Source organism: Artemia sp. Qi Xiang Cuo, chromosome 9, assembly GCF_049724085.1.
Source record: "Artemia sp. Qi Xiang Cuo chromosome 9, ASM4972408v1, whole genome shotgun sequence".
Classification (NCBI taxonomy): domain Eukaryota; kingdom Metazoa; phylum Arthropoda; class Branchiopoda; order Anostraca; family Artemiidae; genus Artemia; species Artemia sp. Qi Xiang Cuo.
Genome location: NC_142802.1, coordinates 4,317,147 through 4,335,149, shown reverse-complemented (window position 1 = coordinate 4,335,149; position 18,003 = coordinate 4,317,147). Strand labels below are relative to the sequence as shown.

Sequence of the window (18,003 nt, the reverse complement as noted above, 5' to 3'; positions counted from 1 at the left end):
ATAGCAATCTCAAAATTTTGATCGGGTTACTTTGGGAAAAAATGAGCGCGGGAGGGGGCCTAGTTGCCCTCCATTTTTTGGTCACTTAAAAAAGGCACTAGAACTTTTACTTTCCGTTCCAATGAGCCCTCCCACGATATTATAGGACCACTGGGTCAATACTATCACCTCTGGAAAAAAAAGCCAAAAAACAAACATGCATCCTTCATCTTTCTTCTTGCAAAAATGAAAAATTATACATTTTGTAGATAGGAGCTTGAAACCTCTACAGTAGGGTTCTCTGATACGCTGAATTTGATGCTGTGATTTTCATTAAGGTATAAAACTCTTTGGGGGTCTTTCCCCTTTTTTCGAAATTGACCCAAATTTTCTAACGCGCGTAACTTTTTATGGGTAGGATTAAACTTGATGAAACTAATATATTTGAAATCAGCATTAAAATTTGATTCTTTGTATGTATTTATTGGTACCAAAATCCCGTTTTCTAGAGTTTCGATTACCATTGAGCCGGGTCACTCCTTACTTAGAGTTCGTTACCAGGAACTGTTTGGTTTTAAAATCGAAGTGCGTTTAACGTTGCTCCTCGATCTGAAATTTTCTTCCTGGGGATTTCATCCCTAGAAGCTTCTCTCTCGGCTCTTTCAAAAGAAGTTTGAACAGTAATTTAAAACTTTGATAAAAGACTAGCAGCAAATCGGATATATAATTAGACCTACCACGAAAAATTAAAATAATTTTAGGGTGCTTAAGTATCCTTGCAAACATATAATCTTCTATAAACTAACATTTTATATATAATCATACCAAGGTTAAAATACATAGAAAAATTCGAGCTTTACTCGAGTTATAAAATAGAGACCAAGTAAATATCGGTGTCCGGTCTCTTTTGAATTTTCTGAGCATTTGAAAACCCTAACAAACACATATTTTCACAGTCATCATTTATTTTTCCCATATGTTTAGCTTACATTGATTAAAATTTACATTGAAACTATAACGGTTACGAGAAAATTTCTAAACAAATAAAATAAATGGTAAATCTAAAACAAGAAGTACATGTTAGAAAATGCTAAGCAGGAAACAATAAAGAATTAGGAAATAATATGCAGAATTAACACAACGTTACTCATTTTGGGTAAATCCTATTATCTTTCCGATTTTTGTAGAAAACTTCCCACTTTATCCCCACCCCCCCCAAGAAAACTCCCACTTTATCCCCCCCCCCAAAAAAAAGTCCATACTGTGCCATTTGTGAAAGTCTGGGATACATAGTAATGATCGTCAGATTATTATGTCTTTCTGATTATTATGCTGTTTTCTAGTTCCATAGAACTATGTAAAGATAGTTCTATATGTAAACTATCCCAAGATAGGTTACTGATAGGTTACAAAAGATAGGTTACAAGATAGGTTACTGATCTTTTGGTTCTATTGTATTATCATGGTAACCTTTCAACCTAAAAAACTATTCTTTACACCTGAGCCAAAGTTAGACAAAGCTCCCCGAATATGGGATGTTCACGAATTGAACGAAAAGCTGGGCCAAAAGACATGCCATCTGATTCTTTTTGCTCGCGCCATCTCAGGCTGTGACTCTAATTCACGGATCCACATTGTAGGAAAAAACCATGCTCTGAAGAAACTAATGGCAGATGCAAATTTTTGAACATCAGCTGTAGTTTTCATGGTGAAAGGAAATTCGAAGGAGGAAGTAAGGGTTGCTGGAGAAGAAGCTCTGCTCATGATATATGGCTCATCAAAAGGGGAAAATCTGAATGAACTCCACAGGAAGGTTCTTAAAATGAAGGTGAACAGATACCTAGAACAGTAACAACCAGATTTTGATGCGGCTAGATTCAAGAGTTACTGCGTTTTCTAGCAAGTTCAGGTATAGAGTGATGATCCTGATTCTGAACTTAAAGCCGAGGAATGGGATTGGAATTTTTTTTTTTTATTATTATTAATTCGGTAATTTTATCAGTTGTGAAGACTAGTCAGTGTCTTGACAATAGTTTATTCTAAGAGCGATTTTAAATGTCGGCCGCTGAAAACTAGTTTTGTAGATGATTTCCCTTTTCTAATATTTTTCATGTTTTAACAAACATCTTTCAATCACTCTTTTTAGGTCGACCCATCAGGCGATGGAGCCAGCGACGATCAGATTCAGGCTAACTAATTATTAGATCTCAAAACCGACCAGCGAAAGATCGTAAGGTAAAAATCTACAATATGGAGTAAAAATCATTTCTGTTGCTTTTTTAATTAATCTTCGCCCGTTTTGAATTAAAAACATTGTTAATTAGATATATTAGTCACCCTCTCATTTGAAAATCCTGTGGACATAGTTGGCCATAAATATTTGAATTATATTTTGTCTCCAATTTCTTTCATATGGCTCACAAAAATAGTAGGGGGACAATTTAGCACTCAAGCTGTCTCATCACAAAAGATTAATAGGTTAATTCTCCTGAGTCATCCAGTATAGTTTCAATTTTTTTCAAAATAGAAAGTAAACAAGCACTCTTCTATATTAAAAATGAACTACACAGTCAGAATTCACCTCCAAGATTATTACAGCGCTTCGATTTCCTTTTTTTTCTAGAATTTCAAGGTTTTTAAAACAAGGGCAAAATTTTTGTATTTCTTTCTTATTTCACTAAATATCTCCTCCCCTGCTATACACCAAAAAACTTTAGACAAAAAGGTATGGAATAGCAGTAAGCAAAAAAGAGGTTAGAATATAACCTGACAAATAACAAAATCAAACAGTTCGTGGTAACGAACTGTAAGTAAGGAGCGACCCGGCTCAATGGTAACCGAAACTCTAAAAAACGGAATTTTGATCCCAATAGATACATCAAAAGAATCAAATTTTAATTTTGATTTCAAATATATAAGTTTCATCAAGTTTAATCTTACCCATCAAAAGTTACGCGCCTGAGAAAATGTGGCTGATTTTTGAAAAAAGAGGGAAAGACCCCCTAAAAATTATAGAACCTTAATGAAATTCACATCATCATATTCAGTGTATCAGAGAACCTTACTGTAGAGGTTTCAAGCTCCTATCTGCAAAATGTGGAATTTTGTATTTTTTGCCAGAGGAAAGATCACGGATGCGTGTTTATTTATTTGTTTTTTCTTGTTTTTTTTCCCAAGGGTGATCGTATTGACCCAGTGGTCCTAGAATATCGTAAGAGGACTCATTTGGACGGAAATTAAAATTTCTAGTGCCCTTTTTTAGTAACCAAAATAAATGGACGGCAACTAGGCCCCCTCCCACACTAATATTTTTCTCTAAATCAACGAATTAAAATTTTGAGATTGCCATTTTGTTCAGCATAGTTAAAAATCTGATAAGTGTGTCTTTTATAATGACTTAATCCCCCACAGTTCCCAGGGGAAGGGCTGCAATTTTGCCCATTGCTTGCATATTGTATTGGTTATTGGGAAGTATACAGACATTTTCAGGAAGAATTTTTTTTGTGGGGGGGGGAGGGGGCTTGAGGAGGGGGTTAATCGGAATAATGTTTCCGTGGAGGATGTTTCTTTGGGGTAGGCTAAGGGACATTTCTATAAAGGGGCGCCGGATTTCCAAGCATTATTTAAAAAACGATCATAAATTAAATTAAAAAAAAAACAAGTTTTTTCAACTGAAAGTAAGAATCAACATTAGAACTTAAAATGAACAGAAATTGTTACGTATATGAGGGGGTTCTCCCCCAAGTCAATACCTCGCTCTTTACGCTACAGTTTTTTTAGTGCTTTCAAAAAAGCTATCTATTCTAATTAAACGGCCTTTGTGATTCAGGGGTGTGTGAATTAAATTTTTTTTACCTTTTAACGTAAAGAGCGTGTTATTGAATAAGGGGATAACCCAATAATATACTTAATAAAAAATACGTAATAAAAAAAAACAATAAAAAAAAAACAAGCGATACGGCTTAATAGTAATCGAAAGTTTTAAAAACAGAACTTTGATGTCAATAAATGTATCAAAAGAATGTGCTTATAATGCTGATTCTAAATATACAAATTTTGTTAAGTTTAGTATTACTCATCAAAGGCTACGAGCCTGAGAAAACTTACCTGATTTTTTAAAGAGGGGGGAAACATCCCCTAAAAGTGAAAAAAATTTAATGAAAATCACTGTCAGATTCAGCGTATCAGAAAATCTGCAACTTTGTATTTTTTTTCAGAAGAAAAATATACGACTATAGAAGTTCGTTACGTAAGTTAATTTGTAAATTACGTCAGAACCAAATTTAGAGACAGCCATTTAGCAAAAGAAAAGTAAAATTTTTATGCAAATTTTGTTTACTTATTCAATGACGGCGAGCCAAAATAAAAGCTGCATTAACTAAAAAACGATCAGAAATTAAATAAAAAAAACAAGTTTTTTAAACTGAAAGTAAGGAGCGACATTAAAACTTAAAACGAACAGAAATTATTCCGTATATGAAAGGCTGTCCCCTCTCAACGCCTCGCTCTTTACGCTAAAGTTTGACTCTGTCTCACAACTTTATTTTTTAAAACAATAAAAAACTTTAGCGTAAAGAGCGAGGCGTTGAGGAGGGGACAGCCCCTTTCATATACGGAATAATTTCTGTTCGTTTTAAGTTTTAATGTCGCTCCTTACTTTCAGTTTAAAAAACTTGTTTTTTTTTATTTAATATCACAGAAAAAGATGTAAATAGGTTATTAATAATATGAATTCTTAATAGGCTATACATTACAAATAGTTTTATCCTGTCTATTAACTCATAAAAATAAGTAATTAGTTTTATTAAATAGATATAATAATAATAAGTAATCGTTTTTTAATATACAACTTTGAGCGGTTTCAAAACCATATGCCAACACTTCTACAACCCCTAAGTGGTAAGGAGTTGGGGTATGGGTTTATTGGTCGACTGAGGGTGCAGCTGCAAATCATGAAACTGGATGACCTCTATACCCTTTTGAATAAAAATGCTTAACATTTTTATAAAAATAAGCGCATCACATTTAAAAAAAATACTGAATTATCTGATAAATAATCAAGTAGAAGGGACAGAACCACTATTGAAAACAAATGTCCAAACAGGAATTGAACGCTTAACATTCTGACTTGAAGCCTAACGCTCTACTAACTAAACCACAGATTGGTTAATCTAATTTACTCTATTGGGGTTTGTTGGACCATAAATATATTACTCGTTAAGGGGGCTTTGAGGGGGAGTATACGGGGGTGTTCTTGTAAACCTTCGTTTACAGTTTTTTGACAGTTGACAGTTTTGGACAATGATTATTACAATGATACCGTTTTACACTTATAAGCTTTTCCACTTAAGAAGTGTCACCATAAGTGTTGTTTTAGTGACATGTTGCACTTACAAATGGTATTGTTTATCACTCTAGAAATTCATTTATAGAAATAAATGAAAGAAAGTCACAAAATCCTTGTAACTTTACACGGCTTATTTCCGAAAATGCTATAGTTTTCAAAAGTAACAATAAAGATAGTAGGTTAAATTTCTGCATAAAAAATTTAGATTGTATGCATTCTCATGTAAAAGCATTCTAGACACATTCTATAATATAATGAAGAAAATTTATTGGCGATAAATTGGGTATACATCTGTAAAACTTAACCAAGCCTGGCAAAACATTTGCGATTTTAAGCAGTCTATCCTATTTTAAAAAACAGTCTAAACCAGGTGTTAACATATCAAAGAAATAAATTTATCATAGAAATAAAATTTAATATATTTAAGAAAACTTACTGGCGATAAATTTGGACATGCCCTGTAAAAATTTTTCAACCCAGGTGTAATCAGAATTTGCATTGGCCTATGCATTTGTTCTTCTTTAGCTCCTGGAGGAGCAATGATCATTAGCTCTAAGCTTGGTTCGTCATCTGAAAAAAAAAGTGAAATGCTAAATTAAACGGCAAAGGAAAGGAAAAAGAAGTTAAAGACACTAACAATAACGGCAATAATGAGCTTTAATTTTTTCTTGAGCAAAAGTAATTTAGTCAGATTTTAAAATTAAATCAATTTATATCGGACGCACCGGGCTGTTTTTATTTGTAATTTCATTTTATTATTTGAAAAAAAAACAGAAATTATTTATAAGCATATTAAAAAAAAGACTCTTATTTTAACTAACGAGCCCTTCTGCTATTGTGGAAGTGAATGGTAACACTAAACCCAAAAATGAGCAGAATTTATTCTGTTTTTCATCCACGCCTCCGCTTCATGCTCACAGAAAGTTCCGACATGGGGAATAATATCAAGACTCGACGCTTCTAGTATTTTATAGATCGAAATTGAATTGAATCAGCGTCTCCTAGATGTCTGTTTTTTTAATTTATTTTTTGTTTAAACTGCCAGCCAGAGATTTTCTGACATGAAAAAATGATCTATTAGATGAGTCAAGAGTTGGAAAAAAATCAACAAATTACCAAAATTTTTTCTCAGGGTTGGAATAACTTTTAACACATAAGAAATTATACAAGATAACTCCAAACAAACAGCGTTAAAGGTATGGAATAAGTCAAAGCGAGGGTCGCAGTGTGAAACTTATTCGATTTCCTTTGAGGAAAAGAAACTTGTGCAGAGGCGTGAAAATCATTCTATCAGCATAAATTCTAGAACAGCAGGATACATACTATTGACGATAACTTGACAACAAAAATCAGCACTTGTCCATGCTTGATTGCACCTCTGTAAAGGGCCCTTGTGTCCATAATCAAAATGGTTTTGATCAGCGGATATGAATTTCCTTTGACCTTTAAAAGATTTGAGTGAAAAACAATTAAAAATTGCCACTCATATTAAATCTTTAGCCGCTACTTATCAAACAGTTCGTGGTACGAACTGCAAGTAAGGAGCGACCCGGCTCAATAGTAAACGAAACTCCAAGAAACAGAATTTTGATGCCAGTAGATACCAGTTTGATGCTAGTAGATACAAAAGAATCGGATTTTTAAGTGAATTTCAAATATATAATTTTCATCAAATTTAGTCTAACCCATCAAAAGTTACAAACCTGAAAAAATTTGCCTTATTTCAGAAAAAAGGAAAAACCACCCCTTAAAAATAATTGAATTTCAATGAAAATCAAACCATCAGATTCAGTGTAACAGAAAACCCTACTGTAGATGTTTCAAGCTCCTATCTGCAAAAATGTGGAATTTTGTATTTTTTGCCAGAAGAGAGATCACGCATGGGTGAGTGTTGATTGGTTTTTTTTTCCCAGGGATCATTGCATCAATTCAGTAGTTCTAGAATATCGTGAGAGAGCTCATTTGACTGGAAATTAAAAGCTCTGGTGCCCTTTTTAATTGACCGAAAAAACTGGAGGGCAACTTGGCCCCCTCCCAAGCTCATTTTTTCCCAAAGTCACCGAATCATAATTTTGAGACAGCCATTTTATTCAACATAGTCACAAATCAGTTAAATATGTCTTTGGGGATGATCACCATAGTTGCCGGGGGAAGGGCTGCAGGTTATGAACTTTGTCAATTGTTTTCATCTAGTGTTGGTTATTGGGAAGTGTAGAGACGTTTCCTGCAGGGATTTTTTCTTGGTGGGTTCGGGGGGCATGGGGGGTTGGATTAGGGAGTTAAGTGGGAGGACCTTACCATGGAGGATGTTTCCTTAGGATAAGGGACATTTTTAGAAGGGGGCGTCGGATTTCCCAGCATTAACTAAAAAACAATCAGAAATTAAATTAAAAAAAACAAGTTTTTTCAACTAAAAGTAAGAAGCAACATTAAAACTTAAGACGAACAAAAATTATTACGTATATGAGGGAGTCCGCACCCTAGTCAATACCTCGCTCTTTACGCTAAAGTTTTTTTTAGTACTTTTAGAAAAAGCTATCTATTTTAATTAAACGGCCTTTGTAATTCAAACAAAATTCAAACTTTAGTGTAAAGAGCAAGGTATTGACTAGGCGGCGAACCCCTTCATACACTTAATAATTTCTGTTTGTTTTGAGTTTTAATGTTGCTCCTTACTTTCAGTTGAAAAAAATTGTTTTGTTTTTTTAATCCGACGTTTAGTTTAGTTTTTTAAACGTCGAAACTAAACGACTGCAGCGCCAATGAGTTACGATTTTCATAATTTTGAGTAGGGCAATGTTCAACATTAAAACATAAGATTTTCTATTGAGGATTAAGTCAAAAATTTATGTGCTATTTTCTGGAAACTACAAAAAAAGTGGAGTAAGCTTGAGGAAGCAGTTTTCTATCGGCAACAGTTATTTGGGTGAAAATACAAAAACACATCATGATTAAAGAGTAGCTGGGAACAAATCATTGTCAAAACATCGTAAGAATCATCTTTTTATTACCAAATGAAACCTTGATATCAAAAGAAGCCAATTTTAAAGCAAAAATTTGCAACAATGTTAATTCCCTAAGGAGGCTACTTATAGCACCAAAAATAAAAAATAATAACAAGTAAATAAAGACTCACCGAGCTGCAAAACTGAAAATGTTTGTAACATTGAAGGATCCATTTATTGATAGTGTTACCTCAATAGACTACTTTGGAACGATTTGGCTTTAAAACTATAGACATGAAGCTAATTTTCTTTTAGATTTGGTAATTGGTTTCTTTGGTAATTAGGTCACTGAATTTTATCTCCCTGCTTAATAGCAGGATGCTCATTAATTACATACAATTTTGGTCTCTAGTTGTGTTTGTACGATTTATTCATATTAAATCAGAGTTTCTCATAAATATTGGCAATAGGTAATTTTGTTTTGAAGGGTTTATAGGTTCAGAAATAAGAGTTCTATTTTATTTGTTGTAGCAGCTTTTATATGTTTTCCCGGATTTAAATTGCACACACACACAGCCATATACAAATAAACATAATAAATAAGCGCATACTATTAAATAAAAGGATATATTTTCGATCCTTTAAGCCCTTTCAAATAAAATTTACTATTGCCATTACTCATCTAGGAGACGTTGATTTAAGGAACCTCAGTAGCACCTCATCATTAAGCAAATCTCCAAAATTTTCGATGCGTTTTAAAAGTTTTTCTTTTACTTTGTTTTAGAACTTTCCTTTGCCTATATAGAAAACAAAATTGTCTATCGAGGTGATTTTCAAAAACTTTAAACGGGCGAGGAGATTTCCTGGTATCATCTGAAAAAAAAAAGATGAGAAATCCCTTTTTCAGTATATTAAAAAGATTCTTATTTTAACTAACGGGCTCTTCTGCTTCGGGAGTCACTCTTAAAGAGTTGTAACAAGTCAAACTTTAGGGGAAAGAACGAGGTATTGAGTATAGGGTACCCTCTTGCGGTTTGAGGTGTTTGACCTTCTCCACGGAAAATATCTCCCTGGTAAATATATTCTCGTTGAAATAAAAATTTTCTCAAAATTTACTAAGCGGACAAATTAAAAAACTTAAAAAGGAACTTAAACTTCTACAATGGGGTTTTATGACTGTTTTGTAGTTTAGGAGGGAGGAAGATACATCAAAGGGTGCACTCTAATGTCAAAACATCCCAGCTCGCATTGAGCCATCAGATAAATAAGGAATTAGGTCTAAGGGAGAGACGAGAAGGAGGAGGAAATTTTATATATAATAACCAGGGTTGCAACCAGCATTTTTGTTAGAGTAGCGGGGAATAAAAGAAACTTTTAAAGCGCATCAAAAATACAAAATTTATATCTACTCCCTTATGATTTCTAGTAATATTTCTGATCTAAACTGCTATTGTGGAAGTGACGGGTAACATTAAACCCCAAATGAGCAGAATTTATTCCGTTTAGGAAGGGGACTGTCCCTTTTTCATCCACGCCTCAACTTCATGGTCACAGAAACTTCCGACGATGCTCATTAGATCAAGAATCGACACTTCCAGTACTTATTTTTATGGGTCGAAAGTGATTGGAGACCAACCACAAATCTTTTCCATAAGAACCTTATGTGTTAGCAATGAGCAACTAGCTTAACTTACAGCCCCTGCCCCAGGAGCTGCTGGTTGGGTTGTCAACCCCAAAGGCATGGTTATTTGACCTTTAAACTATTTTGAACAAGATATTTTTTTTAATTTTCATCAGATGCATTTGGGGGGAAATGTCGGTTAAGAGGGAGAGGCTGATTGTCCTCTGATTACCTTTGATTTTTCAAAATTAACTTGAACTTTCAATTTCCAAATTAATGAGTCCCCTTCAACGTTTTTACGACCATTCCTTCTATAAAAACCTTAAATTTTAACAATTGGTAACTTGCAATAACACACAGATTGCTGATACAAGTACATCAGCAATTTTCTTGGAATGGCTTAGCGTATCAAGATGAAACTTCTGGAGCATGTACCTGCTACTACTGCTATTAATACTGGTCATTTTGGGTTTGAATTATTATATGCATTTATTTATGCTAGTCTTTGGTTTAATATGGGTCTTTACTTTTCTTTGATTTTTTTTTCGAAAGGATCTTTTTAATTTATTTAATTAAAGCGAAACAAAAAGCGACTTTTTGTTATCTAAATTCTCAAAGTTCCAATATTTTCAACACAGATTTTTATTACTCAACGTTCAGGAAAGGTCTTATTCTTCTGAGAAAACTTTTTTTTCTTTTCTTGTACTTTATTTACAACATTTTGTGTGTTTAATAATAGGTAATAAAATAATAATGATAATAACAATTTTTTTTGGCTTACATTTCGCTTACATTTCTGAAGGAGGGAGGTCGCTGTAATTAATTTCTTCTTGGGCATCACCAATCCTAGGAACACCCCTGGTCCCATTATCAACATATTTACAATGCTCAACACAAACCAATGCCTAATTTGGTGAAAGCTTAAGAGATACCAAAACCGAATCGTTGAATTCCAACTGCCAACGGTTTCTGAACAAGACAGTTTAAATAATAATATGAAGCAAAAACTTGGCTTGCTAAAATTTGCTATAAAATAGCGTGCAAAACAGTTCTTGTACCTGATAATCAACATAACTGAGCAACACCAGTTCGGATCTTCCTACTAGTTGCGTCTTGGGTGACGGTTGGCTAACCGCCAACTGTTATTAGGAAAGGAGATAATATTCAATGACCTAATTACCAAAGAAACCAATTACCGAGTCTATTAAAAAAAAGTTGGCTTTATATTTCATATCTACAGTTTAGAAGTTTCTAGCTCCTATCAGCAAAAAAGGGGAAATTTTGTATTTTCTTTTGCTAGAAGAAAGATCACGGATGCTTGTTTATTTGTTTTTGGGAAGTATTTTTATATGGTATTTGCTATTGATAAGTATGCATACACTTTTCAGAGGGGGGGGCGTGCAAGTTTTATGCTAGAGGGATTTTCCATTGTGAGGGAAGTTTCCTGGGAGTTAATTTTTCAGGATAAATTTGCCAAAATTCTTCTTATGTCTTGCTTTCTCTTTGGTGACTCAATTTCACGCGTGAAGATGTTAAGGGTCATTGTTCTTCCGGTAATTGGGCTTCCAGTACTGGCCTACTGGGCCCTGGCACACGGAAAACTTCTATATAAGGATTCTAATTGTTCTATATATTATTCTCATTGCTATATAAATATAACTCACCATTCGCTTTTAAATTTCTTCCATGCAGAACTGTGCGCAAATGAGTTTTTAAACTTCTTTCCGTTTTAAAGACCATGTCACAAATATTGCAGCTGATCTTATGGATTGATTCGGTCTGACGATCTTCTGAAAGAGAAAAAACTAATTGAAAAAGCAAAACAATATTAGTTGAATGTGACATCGTAAGTGCCATCGTTGTTTGTTTTTGGACCAGGGCACTAGAGATAGCCATTTTGTCCAACGTAGTTGAAAGATCGGGAGATTATGTCCTCGAGGACGACACCCCCCAATCTCTCACTGCAAGGGTTGTAAGTTTCTATGGAAGGGGTGGTCATGTGAACTTTAGAAGAGGCTCATTTGACTGGAAATTCATATTTCTAGTCTCCTTTTAAGAGTCAAACATGATGGAGAGCAGCTAGCACCCCTCCTCCCTGACATCTTTTTTTCCTGAAACGCATCCAATTCAAATTTTGATATGGCCATTTTGTTACCAATAGTCCAAGAGTCATGTAACAATGTCTTTAGGGTGAACACAATCCCCAAGAGCCCATGGGCAAGGGTTATAAGTTATGCCCCGGGGTATATAATGTTCTTATGGCACGGGTGGTCGTAAAAGCCTAGGATCAGATGAAGCTCATTTGATTGGAAGTCGGGGATTGTCAAAAGGGTGTAACACAGGAATAACTGAGTATATTAATTTAGAAAATTGTTCAATCCTTTTTGAAGTTTCTAAGAAAAAACTTTCTATAAAAAATCTTAAATGCCCCCAGGGCATAACTGACAACCCTTGTCCTGAGGGGTTTGGGAGTTTGTCATCCTCAAAGACATATTTTCGAGAACTTTCAACTACGTTGAAGAAAATACCTATCACAAAATTTTAATTGGATGTGTTTGGGGAAATGGTGGGCGTGAGAGGAGGATTAGTTGCTCTCCAATCACTTTAGACTATTAAAAAGGGTACTGGCCCTTTCAATTTCCAATCAAATGAACTTGTTTTTGAAGTTTCTACGACAACGCTTTCTATAAGAACCATATATACCCCAAGGGCATAACTTAAAACCCTTGCCCTGAGGGCTTAGAGGGGGATTATCATCCTCAAAGACCTAATTTCCAGAACTTTTAACTACGTTGAACAAAATAGATATCTCAAAATTTTGATTGCATATGTTTGGGGAAATGGTGGGTCTAAGGGGGGGGGGTAGTTGCCCTCCAATCACTTTCAACTATTAAAAAGGCCACTAGCCCTTTGAATTTCCAATCGAATGAGCCTTTTTGAATTTTCTATGAAAACACTTTCTATAAAAATCTTATATGCCCCAGGGTATAGCTTACAACCCTGGTCCTGAGGGGTTTGTCATCCTCAAGGACATAATTTCTAGAATTTTCAACTACATTGAACAAAATACCTATCTAAATATTTTGATTGGATGTGCATGGGGAAATGGTGGGCGTGAGAGAGGGGTTAAATGTTCTCCAATCACTTTCGACTATTAAAACGGGCACAAGCCCTTTCAATTTCCAGTCAAATGAGCTTTTGTTGGAGTTTCTAAGACAATGCTTTCTATAAAACCTTATATGCCCCCAGGGCATAACTTACAACCCTTGCCTTGAGGGCTCTGAGGGGGTTTTTATCCTCAAAGACCTAATTTACAAAACTTTCAACAACGTTAAACAAAATGAATATTTCAAAATTTTAATTGCATGTGTTTGAAAGAATGGTGGGCGTGAGAGGGGAGTTAGTTGCCTTCCAATTACTTTCATTGATTAAAAAGGGGACTAGCCCTTTGAATTTCCAATCGAATGAGCCTTTTTTCAAGTTTTTATGACAGAGCTTTGTATAAAATGTTATATGCCCCCAGGGCATAACTTACAACTCTTGCCCTGAAGACTGTGGGGGGATTGTCTACCTCAAAGATATATTTTCTGGACCTTTCAACTGCGTTGAACAAAATGGCTATCTCAAAATTTTGACTGGATGTGTTTGGGGAAATGGTGAGCGTGGAAGGGTGTTAGTTGCCCTCCAATCGCTTTCGACTGTTAAAAAGGGCATTAGCCCTTTCAATTTCCAATCGAATGAGCCCTTTTTGAAGTTTCTACGACTTGCCGCAATGGTTTGAATCCTATCGGCAAAATTTTTTGGTAGTTTCGAAAAGGCTAAGAACTCGAGAAAACACTGATGTTGAGTTTTTACAATTGGAGGTGCTGGCTCACTACAGCCTCTAGGAATTTTCGCAAAAATTTATGAATCCAGAACAAAAAAAATATCTGCATTAGACAATGTAAAAGACAAATTATGTATTTCCTGTTTCAGGTTTGGTCAAGCAGCTGCAGGCAGTGATGCAGTCGTCGGGCAACCTACTGCTATAAGAAGCTCAGTGGAGCAGACGACAGCTTACGAAGATACCCAGATTGACAAAGACCCTTCTGTTAATGAATCTAAACTTCTAGTGTTTCATGAATTGCAACCATTATTCACTGATGATGTCTCTGAACTAGAGCCATTTGTGCCATTTGACATGCCATGCAGTACAGTGAGTGAAACTTTTGTAGCCAATGAACAGATCAATGATAGTGAAGATTTGAGGAATGCCAGTAGTTATGAGGAAAACAGAGCCGATTATTGTACTGGTAGAGATCAGCTGCAAGAAAGCAGTCAAGATATACGATAACAAAGAAATACGGAAGCAAGAATTGTTTCAGCAAATAGTAACGCAAATCATGAAATAAATGATACTGAACAATAAGGAAATATGAATACAGGGCACCCCAGAAAAAAAAGAAGCAGAAGTAAAGAGGCAAAAGAAGACACTGGGACCAGAAAATAAATCTGGGTTTTTGGAAAGAAGGCTATGCATCAAGAACCAAATTCCTGGTCGGCTGTGTCAGGCTGGAGTGCATACAAAGACGGACGGCAAAATCGGTTAAATGCTACCGAAAAAATGAAAGTAGATACTACTACCTTCCGATGAAAGATAACAACGTGTTAGTGAAGATGCAAGTTTGCAAGAAACTGTTCATGAATACTTTTGGGTTTAAATCGGATTCTTGCCTAACTGAATTGAGCAAGAAGATGAAAACTAGGCTAGTTGACGAGCACGTAATGGATTTCAGGGGTAGGCAGAGTCCTTACAACAAGCTACCACCAGAGGTAGTTGAGAATGTGATAAACCATATCATTTCTTTTGGACCCTCTACGCCACATTATCATCGCAAATATGCATCAAACATCAGATATCTGCCATCTTCTTGGACGGTTGATCTGATACATCAGGACTTTGTTACTAAGAATCCAGTAACAGTTCTGTTGCACGACATTTAAAGATGTCAGTTGAAAGAAATGAACATTTTGTTAAGGATGCCAGCATGCAATGTTTGCCCTGAGTGTGAAAAGTACAATCTCATGAAAAATGATGATAGCAGCACAGAAAACAGCAGTGATGAAGGTTTTAATGGAGAATTTGAACCTTCAACTGCTGCTGCAAAAAAGACTCACGATCCTGATGTTTCCAGGCAAAACTGGCAAGAACACACAGAAAAGGCAGGGAAGGCTACACATGCCTACCAACGTGACGCAGCCGAATGTGGAGAAACTGGAATATGTGTATTCGCAGTTGACTTGCAAAAAGTGATTCTGTTACCCAAGATGCCGGGGAACAAAGAAGCAATATTTCTTAGGCATCTTGTTGACTTCAATGAAACATTCGCCCGTGTCGACGAGTATGATGCAGCGTCTGTGGGAAAAGATCGTTCTTCTTCCCAACAAAAATTTATAACCTTTTAATTTTATTATTTTTCATATTTCCGATTAAATTCCAGGGATAAGAAGGTTTTGTTTTCAAACCATGATTGACTGCTAGGGAATTCTTAAGTTTCAATCATTATTCCAGGCATGCATGCACATGCAAGGTTGGGAGGTACTTGCCTAAATGATCATTATTACAAAATAATAGTAGCATTAAGTCAAATACAAGTTAAATTTATTCGATGACCCCCCACCCCCAGGCCCCTGTGAGTATATAAAATTATCTATATTATATATAGAGGATACAGGTATACACAAAAGCTTAAAAAATAAATACTGTGTAATCCTGTAAATATATCCTGTATTTATAGGATCCTGGGAAAACAGGATCCAGATAATATTAATTTGTGTGCCAATAAACTTCTCCATAATTACGAGATTGAATTTTTTTGTACAAAGAAATGGCTATTCAAGGATGATAAGAATGAAATTGAATCGTGACAGATTAAGTAAAGGATGGCCCCAACACAAATAATTCATCTAATATAAACAAAACTGGACAAGAGCTAGTTAAGTAGACCTTAAAACTTACTAGCGAAAGAACTAGTTTTTGGTCTGTTGCTTGATGCTCCTACACCAGCTGTGACGGGGCTGCTTGTGCCAGATATTATCTTAGAGTCTTGAGATGAATCACCAGGTCTTGCTTGCTTAACGCTATAGTCTAGAACAGTATGAAAGATTGAATAGTTAATTCTTAAAATTAACTTAATACTTAATAACTTAATTCTTAATAGTTAATTCTTAAAATTTCCCTTTAGTTGGTGCTTTCAGGAAGAATGAAATAACCTTGAATCAAAAACTCAAGTGAAATTAAATTAAAATCGAGTAAATTAGTTATATATGTAAGATTGCTCTTATTTTAGGAGTTTTATTTCAGGATAAGGAAACACTACCTTATGATGGCATAATCCTTTCGTTTTCTTTTTGAAAACAAAAACCTTACGTTATTTTATTTTTAGTTTCGTTTTTATATTTTAAAAGCGTTTGTTTGTTTTTCTTTTTTTATTTTTTGTTTAAGTTAAGTAATTTCTCTTTTCTCTATTTTTTTCCCGTTATTAAAAGCTTCCAGATTTGATGACGGAAAGGTAGTGTGGTGTATATACAGTTTTGTAGTATGTATAACTGTCTATATGTACTTTTGTTTGTTAGTGTTTCGCTAAACTAGATGTTTAGTGTTTCGCCAAACATTCTTCTATAACAATTTCATTTTATACGTTATATATATTATACATATGTATATATATATATATATATATATATATATATACATATATATATATATATATATATATATATATATATATATATATATATATATATATATATATAAATATATATATATATATATATATATATATATATATATATATATATATATATATATATATATATATATATATATATATATATATAAATTTAATATAATATAATTTAGGAATATTCCTTGCAAATAGATGCCACAACAATCTGTTTCTCCTTGAATGGCATTCTCAAGCTCAAATACAAATAAGGATTTGAATCAGATTCTTTTGATCTTTCACATAATTTTTCATTGAGCTCGAGTATTTTGAGTGGCTTTGCCCCTTTTGCCTCTATGCAGTTGTCTTTGCACCATCTTATTTACCATTATGATGCATAAATTGTATACAACTCCAAGGATCACTTCCTTTTTTTTGAGAGCGACAGTGTTGTATCACTTTTAGAAAAACGCTTTTTTCGAAAAAGATGTCAATTATTATTGGTAAAATAGTTTTCAGCTTTTGGAAATTATGAGAATAAAGTCAATATTTACTATAAGGGGCTTTAAGTTATTTTGTCGCTGATGTTAAGTAAAATATTTTTCAGCTTTTGGAAATTATGAGAATAAAGTCAATATTTACTATAAGGGGCTTTAAGTCATTTTGTCACTGATGTTAATTAAAAAAAAAGGAAAAATAAAGCATACCCTTTAAATAAAATATTAGGTTTATTCCTAAGGAATAAGCAGGAATCCTACAAATTATATACAATCTGAAGCCTACTTACGATTATTTAGTTTATCCGTTTGCCTGTGAGTCCACAGTAGGGTACTTTTATGACCCCAAGGGACATGGTAGTCTGCCTGAGACTCTAGGCAGGCAAGCTTATTAGGCTTAGGTCACTTGTTCGCCTTTGAGTCTAAGCAAATTCAGTAAAACAAGTCCAGTCAACATTGTCTGTTATGAGTCAACCCAGAAATGTTAAACATCCCTAAAGTTCTATGACTATCTGCCTTAGTTCTGCCCCAAGATGGATGGATGGATGATACACTATCTATCAACAAGGGAAAATGACATCATTTAATACTTTCCTGAAAAAGGCTTATGCCAGCTGTCCCTCTCTACTCAGACTATCTGTCTTGGATTTTTCTCCAATTAGTCTTGGGTGGATTTTAGCAACTTTATTTTAATTCAAAAATCAACGGATCAAAAAAGAGCAAACATCAAATTTTGCATTCTTTTGTATTCCTATTTATTGTTTTACCTTTTACGTCAACATCCAAATAATGATGTCCAATAGGATTTCTTCCATAAGTACCGAATGCTCAGTGTGGCCAGATCGTGAACAAAAAAGTAAGCCGCAGCCTTTGAAAAACAAGCCAAAAATAAGCCAGACAATTTTTTGCC

At 34.4% G+C, this 18,003-nt stretch overlaps 2 protein-coding genes across 2 annotated transcripts in view; one reads left to right on the top strand and one right to left on the bottom strand.

The window, feature by feature from the left end:
• Positions 1 to 18,003, bottom strand: part of LOC148948246 (uncharacterized) — a 32,091-nt gene that overhangs the window by 9,309 nt on the left and 4,779 nt on the right. The window contains exons 2-5 of the mRNA XM_089094686.1: positions 17,861 to 17,920; positions 15,891 to 16,019; positions 11,557 to 11,682; positions 5,763 to 5,896 (exon numbers count right to left, since the gene is read on the bottom strand). Coding sequence (XP_088950812.1) covers positions 5,763 to 5,896; positions 11,557 to 11,682; positions 15,891 to 16,019; positions 17,861 to 17,920 — 449 coding nt within the window. The remainder of the gene's footprint in view (positions 1 to 5,762; positions 5,897 to 11,556; positions 11,683 to 15,890; positions 16,020 to 17,860; positions 17,921 to 18,003) is intronic.
• Positions 2,126 to 15,353, top strand: LOC148948247 (uncharacterized). The gene is made up of 2 exons (XM_089093837.1): positions 2,126 to 2,214; positions 13,868 to 15,353. The coding sequence occupies exon 2, from the start codon at positions 14,894 to 14,896 to the stop codon at positions 15,335 to 15,337; it is 444 nt and encodes a 147-aa protein (XP_088949963.1). The 5' UTR covers positions 2,126 to 2,214; positions 13,868 to 14,893; the 3' UTR covers positions 15,338 to 15,353.

What these genes read in the sequence shown, in the direction of transcription:
- LOC148948247 (XM_089093837.1), top strand. Translation starts at nt 14,894, where the DNA reads ATGAACATTTTGTTAAGGATGCCAGCATGCAATGTTTGCCCTGAGTGT.